Below are 12,821 nucleotides of genomic sequence, written 5' to 3'. Positions count from 1 at the left end.
GACCTTAAAAGTTGAATTTGCTTTTATATTCCTTCTTAGATCGATTAAATGTCATACACTAAATAATTCCCATACCCATTAACATATGATTTGCCCACTAGTAATTACTTTGTCATCCTTACTTCCTCAGGCTATTTTCAACTTTAAGCCACTGTTAATCCACGACCTTAGTGCTTTTGTCTCCATGTCTGAATTATATAAGTATTATGGAACAAGGATTGAAATGAACTACTATTGGCTTTAGTGTACAATTATAGTCAGCTGAGTGGCTTTTCTATTGCTACTAACTAAAATAATAGAGTAAATTTAATTCCTTTATGAAAGGATTATAAGAATTTGTTGGGGTGGTTTTTTTCAGTGTAGCAAGGCCAAATAAGAAATATTTCTGAGGGGAAAGTAAAAAATGGAGGAAAATAGCAACTGTCTGCTTTTCTGGGTGTTCAGGATTGCTGCCAAGTGGACACAAAGACAATTGAAGCAGGAATGTACCCCGCACTCTGCAGTGGCCACTGCAGTGGTAATTGAATAAAATCCGCTGAGAGCAAGAAAAAGCCCTTTGGTCATGGAGCTGAGATGGAAAAGTAGGTGTCTTTCAAGGACCTTTTTGTAGTGTGTCTTCTCAAACCCTTTTTCCCTCTGTGAGACTATCCAAAAAGCAGAACACCTGTTGGATGTCAGGTTTCCTTTTGGATGCAGGAGCACAGCATCGTATAGCACGGTCATGTCTCTAACAGGCTGGGCAGTTCGCTGTTTCTCCTGTTCCAGGCAGGCTCTCTGATTCTTGTTTGAAATGCTATCTCTTAGCTGCTTTTGTTCAATTGCTTACTTTCATGAAAGGTTATAATCAAAAGGCCAAACTTTTGGAAGAGTTTGGCTCCCTTATGAGATACTGGTTTCCAAATTGCATGTAAATAAGGGGTCACATTTTCCAAAGAAAGTACCGCCCCACCATCGGTGCTCTGAGAAATCTGCTTTGCAGCTCCATAGCTGTATTTAGGGGGAAACATTGCTGACAGGCTGAGTCAGTGGCCCAAATTCTGCTCCCTTTATCCATATAACCACATGAAAGCTTGTGCCTTCTATCCACAGAGTGTGCATGAATAATTTGCTTGGCGTGGGGCTGGAGCTAGCTAGCACAATAACTATGCTTTTGTAGGCTCCATATTTCCCTTGCCTTAGAGCTTTTCAAATTATACAAAACTGGTACTGTGACTAAAATGAGAAAAGCCTGGGCAATGACTTCAGAAGCAACTGGGAGTGACCTAAAGCTCATGAAAGGAGTCTTAGCTTCAATGGATGTTGACTCAAGTCCAAAAGACACTTAAGAATTACATCCAGACCCTATGGAGATCCTGGAATGACCCCTGCAGCCTGCAGTGAGATGGGGTTTTTTAATCAGTGCCAGGGAGCCCTAATTTACAAACACTTCGGAATCACTGGATTCTTTAACTGCACTTCTCAAAATACACTCGAGAAATAAGAGTTGCACGCACATGGCCTGTCCCTCTCCTCCTCTACACACTGAATGTTTTTGTTGTAGGGGAGTTCAGTAACGGAAGCGTAAACCCTCTGTTTACATCTATAAGCAAGATAAGGTACAAATTGCTGCAATACAAACTTCCTTGCGCTGGCCCTCCACTGACCTCAGCTATAAAAGACAAGGAGCCTCCTTTCTCACAGTTGCAGGAGACCTCCAGTCTCTAGGACAAAGTTTCAACCGGCAAAAGAGCTTGCAAAATCCTCCGTGTGAATTTTCCCAACTGCTATGCTATTCACGCGCTGCCCGGGGCTGGTGGGCTCAAGACCGTGGTGTGAGGGCCAGACACTGCTGGACCCACGCTTGCGGGGTTCTCCAGGCACCTCCAGCTGCTGGGTGAGGCTGCATCTGCACGTCCTTCCTGGGATCGAGCAATGAGTTACATGCGTCTTTGCCATGTACCGCGCTTCAGACTAACTGACAGCAGACATCCGTGTCACGGTATCACGCTCACGTCTTCTCCTGGAAGCTCTTCTGGGTCAAAAAAATTGGTTGCAAAATATTTAAGATTCTGCCAAGTAAACACTAGTGTAATTACATTAAAAAACTACTCGTGCGTTGCCTTATTTTTATAGATTTCAGTGGATGCAGAAAGAAAAAGATATGTCGATAAGACAAGAGCTGGCTTCTGTGCACGGGAACCCTACTCCTTGGTGACCTGGACAGATGACGTGTGGCCTGAAGGGAGGACACAAGAAGAGGGCTGGGGCATGAGAAAAGTCTTAGAGAATGGGGCAGAAGAGCAAAAGGGACTTCTGTCCTTGACAGCTGTAATTATAGCTCCGTGTGCTGAGAGATCTCATAGCCCTTTTTGCTGAAAGCTCAGAGCTACTGGCCATCCTTGTCTGGCTGCATGTGAATACCATTGAGACCATGGTGGGGTTTTTAAATTAAAATTTGTTAATCTGGGGTTTCCACAGCCATGGCTGTCCTGGGTGCTCAGTGGAAGCTAAGCTATCACACTTGATATCCACATCAGACTGTAGGGCAGTGCAAGGTCAAGCTTTTCAACATGAACGCTGCATTTGCAAAAGGGTGAGAGTTACGATGATGTTCATATCTCCCCAGGTGCAACGCATGTCTCTCTCCTCCTGGAGCAGCTCAGCAGAGGGGCACATGGTCATCACCTCTGGCATGGGTCACCCAACAGCAGATCCCTGGAAGGACAGACTGATGCTCAGGTATGGCACTGCTGTAAGCTTACCTGTTCTTACCCTGTCACGGTTGAACCGTCACCATTGGCACACCCTGGAGATGACATAAAATGGCCCCTTCAAGGGCAGCAGTTCTCCTACGTTCTAGCAATGCAGAAGATCCTTGCGCTGTGCAGTGGGTTGCAGGAGGGTGGCTTGGGGATGGCTGCAAGAGAGAAGAACCATGGGGATGGTTCTTGGTCAGAGCTGTTACAAGGCTGCAAAAGCAGCAAAGAGATGGTGGCTCCAGATCCCTCCTGATGCTCTTGGTAGAAGCATGTCAGATCTTGAACACTGCTGACTCCTGGCCCAGAGTCCTTTTTTCTATTCATAGTTGTGTTAAAAAAAAAAAATGTCACACAGTCCATTAGATACTGCTGCTGTAAACCAGGTGGTTTTACATATATATAACCAGGGCAACCCCTCACTGTTCAGAGGGGTTAATCAATTCATAGAATCAGACAGGATAACCACTGCATCTGTGGAGTGTCCTTTTGGCTCTTGGGGTGTTTGGTTGACCCGTGGGCACTGGGAGATTCCAGCACAGCTCAAGCTATGATGGGTCCAGGGATCTCAGCCATGGGCCAGCATCTCCCTGTCCTGGTGTCACATGAACACACACATCCACCTTGTCAGTAGACAAAATGGCTCAGATTTGGACAATTCTCTGTTTTGAATATGGCCTTTGAGTTGCAAAGAGCTGTGGGCAGGAACTTGCTATGAAAACAGTAGAGAGGAACAATGCTGCTGCTATATACGAGTTTTCCCTCCCCCTGCAACAAAAGCCACTCTCAGCTGGCGAGCTAGCGTGGAGTAACGCATTAACCCAGTGTGATAAGGCAGGGAAACTCCGATACCAGCTCCATTTTCAGTCCTGTTTTTGTTCTGCAGTCAGCACAAAGGGGTCTTGGTCTTTCGGTAGGCCCTGTCATGTCAAAACAATGTCAGTTAAGTCAACAAATCCATTCACATTATAGTCATTTCCAAGTCATGCTCCCTCTCTTTAAAAGTTATGGATGGAAATGTTAGGGATATTTAGGAATTAAGCTGATAAAACATGAGGAGAAAACGTGGAAACAGCTAGCTCACAAACATGAGCCTGATTCCCATCACCAACATTCAGTAATGTTATTTATATTCTAGCATAGACAGAGAGACCTGAAAAACATCCCAGCGTACATGCGTGGTAGGACAGGAAATTGCCTCCTTAGCAGAGCTGCCGTATCTCCAGGCATACAAGACGTGATGGCCACGTGCACATCGCCTCGGGTCTGCCGTGCACCTGCGGGTGACGAGGAGCTCAGCGGGCTCGTGGCTGTCAGGAAGACCCAAATGGCCGAGATCCTCTATGTCTGGGTAGCCCTTCCAGCTGGGAAAAAAAAAAGTCGTATCCTCAAACTGAGTATATGGGAGCTCTATTCCTGGTGTCATCAAATTCAGCTCCTGCTGTTGTAGGTAATGGTGCTATAATCCATATTACAACCTGATCACACTTTGTTTTAAAAGTAAGTTGGGTGTCTGAAAGCAATATTTACATTACTGGCAGGTTGCTAGCTAATTCTTCCAGCTATACTGCTTATCCCTCCTGGCATCCTTATGGAGAGCAATCCTATCCCAACCTTCCTCAAAACCAAAAGACAAACTAAGGCTTGGTTTAAAAGTCTTGGGATTTTTGAGGACTGATCCATGTTTTTGAATGCTGAGAGTTGACAAAATTAGCTGCTTACTTCATTGACTGAAAACAGATAAAAGGAAATATCTGCTTGTGCAATGAATAATTCATCAGTGAGAGAAAGTGCTGCCGGACAATATTTGGGATGAAAACTGCTTAATGTTAGTCTCCATGAGTCCATCTGCTACCCATAAAGTTACAGAAGGGATTCCTGCTAGCTGTCCTCTCTTCAGGAAAAAAATGAAGACAGAAAAAACCCTTCTTTTAACACTGCCTGCATTTAGAAACAGCCTACACTTTGGGTAATTAAAACTGATGAGCCTGACAAACACTCGCCTCCAAAGAAATAGTCTATTGTAAACGTAAGCTCTCAAGATCCTTCCAGGCATACCAACACAACTGTCTCCTAAAAATTCTTCCCAAGCCATCTGGTGCCTTATCTTTGTAGCCAAGCCATACAGTAACTTTAAAAGAAGATTGCTGCTAGCAGGCTTTAGTCTCAGGACTACAGATTCCCTTGGAAGCGTTGCAGCTCTGAGCTCGTCTTTCCACCATGACCCAAGATGTCCAGCTGTGGTTCTTTGGGGAGACCCCTGCCTCGTGTGGTGTGTGAAGGGAGTGAAGGAGTTACAGGGAGAAGCTGGAGAAGCTGTGTGCTTCCAAACAGGGATTTCCACTCCATTAATTCTCTCTACGGTGGCCCAGCCTGAGTGGCATGACATGAATGTGGTTACGAGGGCTGCACCCAGTTCACGTCGTTCGGTAGCTCTCCCCACACCTGCAAGGGGAACATGTGGATTCTAGGTTTGCTCCTAACACAGCTTTTGCTGTCGAAAAAAGGTATTTAGTGAGTGAGAAGGCAGGAAGGTGTGGGGCAGAGATGGCTGATGGAAACAGCTGGGGAGGTGAGAATGACTCCGTTTCAGATTTGCAGATCATCCAGAGTTTGCTCTTCCATGGTTGCATCCCACTTCTGCTGAGGCTGCTCTTAACACCTCACCTAAACTCCGTCACATAAGAAACACTGAATTCCTACTCTTAAGTGCCCTATCTCAGTTGCACAGCAGAGCTTGACGGTGAAGTTAAGCAACAAAGCTAAGGCTGCAGGCACCTGACAGCAAGGCAGTGATCCCAGCATGAACTGGAGCGAGGGATGCTGTGTTAGCAGTGCGGCAGGGCAATGGCCGTCGTGAGAAACGGGCAGGCTGCTGCAGAGCGTACGGGTGAAAACAGAACACGCTCGCTGCTTGCTCACCCAGGGCAAATATGACATAACTGGGGAGAAACCAAATCTCCTTCTGGGATTTCTGTCACATGTTTACATGCTGACTCTCCACCGCCCAAGCATCCCTGCTCCATTCCTTATCAACGCTGGTTTCGGAGGAAATTAGGAAATTGAGTGAGGGGTGTGGGAGGAAAGCTCCTTCATCTGCACACCTTGCGCTCAGTGAGCTGCAGACTTGCTGGAAGTCGCATCTGCGCTCTCACATTTAAGCAGTGTCTCTTATTCCTCTAGCATCAGGGGAGCAACCCCCCATCACTGCTCTGGTCTGGTGCACGTTCTGGCTGCAGTAAGGATGTGGTGCCCGCAGTTGTATCAAGTGATGGAGCTACCCTTGGATTATCCTCTCCCTCCTGGCGCCAGTCTGTGCTGGCAGCCCTCAGCTATCTGGGCAGCATTTTAAAAGGTGCTGGGTTTTGGTAATGCACCTTAGGGAGCAGAGTCATTTTTCAAAGGTAAGAGGGAAATGTTTTTTCAAGCTGTTGCACCTTGGTAATGAAATAGTGGGAGGTAGATATACTTGTCAGGTAGATATTACTGAGCATGATGTGATGCTGTAAAACAGCTCCTGGAAATGACAGAGGCCCCGATTCTACACTTCTCCAAGTCAGTGGAAGTTTTGTTGATGAATTTCGACAGGAGCTCAATTAGGCCTAAAACATTCCCATTTTTTAGCCATTGACAATTGACAATTTTTTTTTTTTTTCTAACCCATACAGACTTCCTAGCACTATACAAATACAACATTGCAAAGACTTCCCCCAGGAAGGTGTCTTTGCTTTTAGCTGGCTACCTTGTGACACCCCCAGGGAAATCAAACAATTTAGGAAAACAAAAACTTGGTATCTGTAAAGCTGCTTAGCTTTTTTTCTACTCTAATGCATATTTGTATTTTATTATCTCTGGAGACAATCTACTATTTGGGGAAAGAATGAGAACAACCCTCCTAAAATAGAGTTTTACAGGTGAATGATCCCTGCACTGAAATATTACATCGTACGCTTACACTGCGTGCAAGCTTGAGTGGGAGGGTAGAACCAATCACAGGGTCAGAGCTCCACGACTCAGTGTCCTTTGCCAAATTGAGCATCTCAGCCTCCTCTTCGTAAAGTGACAGTGACACCTTGCAGAGCTGTTATAATTAGTTTACATGAATAAAAGGACATGGCTCGAGGGGTAAAGCTTTTTGTACCTGCAGAACTTCCAACATTCCCCGGTTGCCTTTTGGTGTGGGATTACAGAACATCTGCTCTGTTTAGTCCTCCTAGTATTACTGTTAGCGTTTTGGCAAGGGCACCTGGAACACAGCATAGATGCACATGTACATAATGTCAAAAGTCAAAAGGAGTGTATTCAGGTCCTGTTTGATTTACAGCGTGTCAAACACAACAGAAAAACCAATATAATGTTTAGCTTGATGGCTTAATTTGCAGAAAAATAGGAAGATCCAGAATTAAGTGTTTCTCAGCTACCTTAGGAGCTGCCTGGGATCGCTATCTGTAGTAAAAAGCGTAGAGGACGGGGTCTGTAAATGCTTTGTCAGGCCAAAGGAACTGCCAGGCTGCAGCGAGACCCAGAAGCTGGGCTACCCTGAGCACGCCTTTTCCCTGACACAGATAAGAGGTGCGCGCAAACGCAGCAGCGTGCGAACGGTCGGCGGCAATGCTGGGAGCAGGGGAGGGGTGAGCTGGAACCAGTAGTTTTAAGTGGAAAGCCTCAAGGGATCATTATGTCCATCCGTGCTGACCTGAGGCTGAAAATCCCACACATTTGCAGCGTCTACGTGGGCTCTGCTGTTCCTCCCACCCGGTCCCTAGCTCCTACTCACGGATCTGTTTCCCAAGTTGTTTCTCAGGCAAACTGAGAGCCAGTTTCCTCGCATGTGAGCGGAGCACTATGAGAGACTCGTTTGCTTTTTCTCCTTCACCTTCTGTTCCCAAACGGTGGTTCCCCACCCAGGCAAGGAGCAGCGATGATGTCGGGTTATACTTGCATTTCCACTGCTCCCAGCTTGTGCCTTTGTGCAGAGGGGATGGTTCCCACAGGCACAGCTCCTGCTGCAATATCATGGCTGGGAAGACGTTTGAGTTGCACAGTTTGACCCAGGACCAAGCTGAAGGATATTTGGGTCTTATTTGCTTGGGTGACCTTGTGCAAGTCACTTCAACATGCACATTTCGGTACTCAGGGCACCGGGATGGGACCGAAAACTGAATTCTGTTCAGCAGCATCCTGGCACATCGTTTCACATCTCCCTCTGCCACCGGCCCTAAAATGGGGACCAGGATATGGGCCCGCAGAGGGCAAGCTGTGACAGCAGTGCTGTGCCGGTGTGGCTGTGAATGGCAGGTATCGCTTCGCAGCTCTCCACGGGACGAAGGAGCAAACCCCCAAAAAACCAAGTAATTCAGAACTCGATGGCAGCAGCACGCTACACAGAGCATGGCTCGGGGTAAGAACAGAGGAAGCAGGAGATGAAATGGCTACTATAGATGAGTTAAACTGTGTATTTAAATCCTTTTAACCAGAATCAAAAAGAACTGGCTGGGCACAGATAACAAGTTTGAAAATTAAGTATACACCAACAAACCTGCAAGTCTCAGCCCCTCTAAACAAACGTGAAAGGCTTAGAACAACTTAAAAATCCAGTCTTGACACAAGTGCTGAAAACATCCTTTAAAGACAACCCTTTCTGTGAGCAGAACAGCTTCCTAAATTGAGAGAAGGCAGCACAGAGCAGTACCCGTGTTACCAGAATAGGCAGATGAGCAAGAGAGGCTGAAATCCCGCCAGCAGGCAGTCGGCTGTTTGAAGGGAATGAAATCTTTCACTTTCTGACCACACAGATTAGACACCAGGAGAAAACGTTTGCTGTCTTTGGTTATCTTGTGGCTGTGAAGAGCAACCATCAAAGGGAAACAGTCAGCCTTCTGGGATAATCGTTGGGCAAGCGAGTGGATGAGGCAGATAAAGGAAGATGACGCTGACCCGGAGAGGCCGAGCGGCAAAGAACAAAGGTTAGTGACTGGGGACTGCCCTCACCTATGGGGAAAAGGAAATGGGACCGAGGGCAAAAAGCAGCGCAAAAAACCGCAGGAAATTTGGGTTCTCTGTGTGTATTCTTGCAGCAGTGTACACAGTTGTTGTTGTGATCAAATTCTCATTTTGTAGTTTATACAAGAGGCATTTGCAGCTCAACTTTTGCAGTATTTATGTGAGCAAAATTCCCAGTGTTTTAAGGGGATTTTTCCATGGGTAGGTATGGGCTCTTAGGGGTTACTTTTGACTGGGTGAGGACTTGGACTCTGCACAATTACCATACCGTAAGTATTAATAGATCCTTCCTAATAGGAAAGTTATTTGAATTTAAGATTGTAGTTTAGTTTCTCTAAACTCCACATAATCTATCTACTTACGCTACAGCTTTCCTTCTGCATTTCCTCATCTCCAGCTGTAAAGATTCAAAATGCTGCATGACATACAACTCTTATGTCTGTCAATGGAAATCCCATTGTAAGTAACACTGTGCTCTTAGAACATCTTTAGTGCCACTGTAAAGGTGGGATTTGGTCCCAAGAGAACTTCAGTCCGCTCCCAGCTCTGCCCCACAATTGAGACCTAATTGGTCCTCCCATGGGTCAGCTCCCCTCTTCCAAAAGATGGAAGTTTGTTTTTTTTTTTCTTGCCTCCCCTCGTGTCTGTACGTGCCAAGGTTTCAGATCAGTGAGCAAGCCCATGAGGATGCTCCTCTGCAAGACGGCCTGACTCCATTCAGCTCAGTGCCAGAAAGAAAAGGGTCCAACCCACCCAAGTCACAGCCACTTCTCACCCAATGCTGGCTCCTGAGCTCCTTTGAACCTCACCTCAGAGCCAAATTAACTTGTTACCTTGTAGACAACAAAGGAAAAAAAAAAAAAAAAAAAGTTCTTCCTAGGAGCTGAACGGAAGCAAGGCAGCTCCCAAGAGCACGGGACCCGGCACAGGGGGATGCTGAGGCTGGGAGCAGTGGGATGCGGGGCGCTTGTGAAACGGGGACAGTGTTGCCCCAGGGCACTCTGCTGCTGGTTTATCTGGGTTGCAGACCTGTTTCCCAACACCATCCTGATCGGAGAACAAGGAGATGAGCGAAGGCTGCACCCCTCTCCCCCAGGACACCAGCAGGACTCGCTCCACGTAAGCCTCCTCCCCTCCCTTCTGACTCAGCTCCAAAGCTATGCTCAGCTTTTCACTCTCTCCTTCCCCAGGCAACTCGGTTCACTTTTCTTCTCTCCCTCTTTGCTGACCGGCAGCTTGGTATCGCTCAACACACCCAACCGCAGCGCGGCTCGCCCCAGCACTCCCAGGATACGTGTCCACATCCACCTGAGTGTGGGATACGGCCTCTCCCTCCCCTGCCGTGACTCCTGGGCCGCGTCCCAAGCTCAAGCACCCTGTATTCCTCTCCCCGTGAGGTTTAAAAGCTTTAGGGCACGCGTGGAAGTTGTGGGAAGGCGATGGAAGACTGTCTGGGTATAGGGTGCTCCTGCTAAGTTGGTGGAGCAGCACTGCAGATATTATTCCTGCTATGAGTTAAGTAATTTATTTGATGATGAGACAGAGAAAGTCCAAAGAAAAGAATCGAAGTGAGAAAACACGCCTGAGGGAAGCCTGGGCTGCTATGCGATGATGTTACGAGATTCCTCTTTTTGTTCATCCAGCAGCCCAAGGACCCCGGTGGCTTTTCTGACACAATTCAGTGTGGGACGGGTGGGGATGCCACGCGCTTTCATGCTGAGCCAGGAAAGGCCTTGCAAGCTGGGGTTTGTGTGGCAGCCCCAGCAGGCTTTGCAGATTGAAGTTATTGTAGAATAGTTTGGTCTTGCTGCTCTTCTGAGGATTTCTTTCTTAATGTGTGTGCATGAGCAAGCAATTAGCTGCTAGGATAGGAAGCAGGCCCTTTGCAGCATTAAAAGCAAATCTGGTCCAGGTTCACTCAACAAGCGAGTGCACAGAGATGCAACCACGCTTCCTTACTGGGAAGAGCGGCTCCTGGCAGTAGATGACACCTACCAGAACAGGCACGTCACCACTCTGACATACCCACCATGGAAGGAGGGAGACACTGCTGCTCCCCAGAACCAGGGAGCCATCCAGCAGCTGTGGCTGTGCTCAGGCCAGCCCTAAGGCTGGACACAGCGAGAAGACCCAACACCGCTGTTGGAGCTCACTACACGTGAGGCAACTCAAGTCAGGAAGCATCCCAGCTTTGCCCAAGTCCCTGAAGCCAATACGGGTGAGTTATCTTATTGTCAGCATCTGAGACTTAAATGAAACATGGTTTATAAGCGCGGGCACAATGCCACGCAGGGAGGTTGTGTGCCACTACGCCTTGCCCTAAAGGTGTGCTGACTTGGGTTTCCACCATCGTGGAGATTCCTGCACCCTGCTCTGTGCAGAGCTGCTGCCAAGGGCCTGTCCAACACTTGCCCCGCCAGCTGCAGAGTTAAAGACACATGGCTTTCCAGGTAATGCCTTGCTTACTTCGACTTCTATATTCATTGTACAAATTAATAATTTACTGCTAATGGTTGAGGTTTGTAGGGCTTCAGCAGTTAGTTTAGAAGAGCCAGGAGGTGCTATTTTTCCCAGAATTTGATTCTGAATGGATTTTTTAAAAAGTTTTCCCTTTCTGCAGCAAATATTGATATTTCTGTTCTTTGTCCCAAAGCTGAGTGAAGAAAATACAGAACTTTGACATTTTCTATGGAAGTGCAAATCTGAACTTCCATTCATCTATTTTCTCTTGCCTTGCCTACAGGCTTTAAATTTCATTGCATCTTTCCCCACTTTGGAAAACAAACAAACAAACAAAACATAAACAAAGTTTTGAGGTTTGGTTTGAGGAAGGGTAGAAGACAACGCTTAATAACATTTAGCTCTAAAGAATGTCTTAGATTTTTATAGAAAACTTCCAAAGTGTAAAACAAAACAAAAGATTATTTCCTTATCTGAGTTTATAAACTTCTTTATTATAAAAATCTTCTTTTCCCTCAGGATGCCTGAAAACAGCACAACATAAAAATAACTCTAAAGAAAAGTTGATTTAAGCACCTCATATCTGAGAAATGCAGAGGAAAACAACCGCTGTAAAAAGTGTCACACGGGGGATTCTTCGATTGTTGGGACGCTTCTTCGAGCTGTCTAAAAAAAAAAACAAACCAGGAAAACCAGCAATTATGTAAGAAAACTCGGCTCTCCTCCCGGTGAGTGACAAAGTGGCTCTTTCCCCCCAGGACCTGGCAGACCGGGCGGCAGCCGGTGCCGCTGTGCCCGGGCCACTTTGCGGCTTTTAAAACCGGAGCCGGCGGGGAGCGGCCGCCCGGGTCGGGGGTGCGGGGCCGCGGTTCGGGACGCCCCCCTTCTCCCCGCCCCGTCCAGCCGCGGCTCGGGCTTTTCTTGGCGAAACCCCGCGATTCCGGCGTTCCTCGGGAATGAAAGAAAGTGACATGTTGGAAGCAGGGAGGTGGTGGGGGGAGGAGGAAGGGCTGTCCCTGCTCCTGCAGGGCGGGATCTTTTCTCCTGCTTGATCTATGGAGCCCGCCCCCTTAAATTGGCTCCCGGGATCGGCCCGTCCACCAGCCCGACGGGGGGAGAGGCGGAAAGCGAGGGAGAGCAGGCAGGCGGGCGGGCGGCCGGCTCTCCCGTCCCGGCCCGTCGGTCCCGGCCCGTCCGCCCCCGCGCACCATGCGCGGCCCCCGGCGCCCCGCGCCCCGCCGGCCCGCCCGCCCCTAACACCGCCCGGCTCCAGCGCCTTCCCCCCGGCACCGCACCGGGGGGCGGGGAGGGGGCAGAAAGGGGGCGAGAGAAAGGAAAGGAAAAAAAAAAAAAAGGGGGGGGGTGGAAAAAAAAGAGGAAAAAGAAGAGGCCGAGGACCGCGGGGGAAGGGTGCTCTCCTCTGAGGACAGCGCGCAGCACCATGCAGCTGGCGCCGCTGGCGCTGGCACTCACCACGCTCTTCATCGACGGCTTGAGGACAGGAGCGAGGAGGCAGAAGCTGCACCCCAGGCAAGGTATGCGGGTGCTCGGGGAGAGACGAGGGGGGGAAGAGGGGCTCGGCCTCCCCCCGCTCAGGGGCAATGTGCTTCTCTTCCCTTGCAG

At 48.2% G+C, this 12,821-nt stretch overlaps 1 protein-coding gene and 1 long non-coding RNA gene across 3 annotated transcripts in view; one reads left to right on the top strand and one right to left on the bottom strand.

Moving 5' to 3' along the window:
- Positions 1-3,924: 3,924 nt before the first annotated feature.
- LOC147599564 (uncharacterized) lies at positions 3,925-12,812 on the bottom strand. The gene is made up of 3 exons (XR_015259546.1): positions 12,672-12,812; positions 11,775-11,864; positions 3,925-4,099 (listed from the first exon to the last, which is right to left on the bottom strand). It is a non-coding gene; the product is annotated as an uncharacterized LOC147599564 (long non-coding RNA).
- The window catches only part of ADAMTS9 (ADAM metallopeptidase with thrombospondin type 1 motif 9), an 84,584-nt gene continuing 83,916 nt past the window's right edge, over positions 12,154-12,821 (top strand). For both annotated transcript variants that reach the window (XR_015259545.1, XM_086755494.1), the window contains exon 1: positions 12,154-12,733. Coding sequence is in view for 1 of the 2 variants with exons in the window: in XM_086755494.1 (XP_086611620.1) it covers positions 12,640-12,733 (94 nt within the window). In the remaining variant the exon portion in view is untranslated. The remainder of the gene's footprint in view (positions 12,734-12,821) is intronic.

This window comes from Chlamydotis macqueenii, chromosome 10 (genome assembly GCF_036417535.1).
Source record: "Chlamydotis macqueenii isolate bChlMac1 chromosome 10, bChlMac1.mat, whole genome shotgun sequence".
Taxonomy (NCBI): Eukaryota; Metazoa; Chordata; class Aves; order Otidiformes; family Otididae; genus Chlamydotis; species Chlamydotis macqueenii.
The sequence above is the reverse complement of the archived record's forward strand: the minus strand, read 5'-3'. Positions and strand labels throughout refer to the sequence as shown.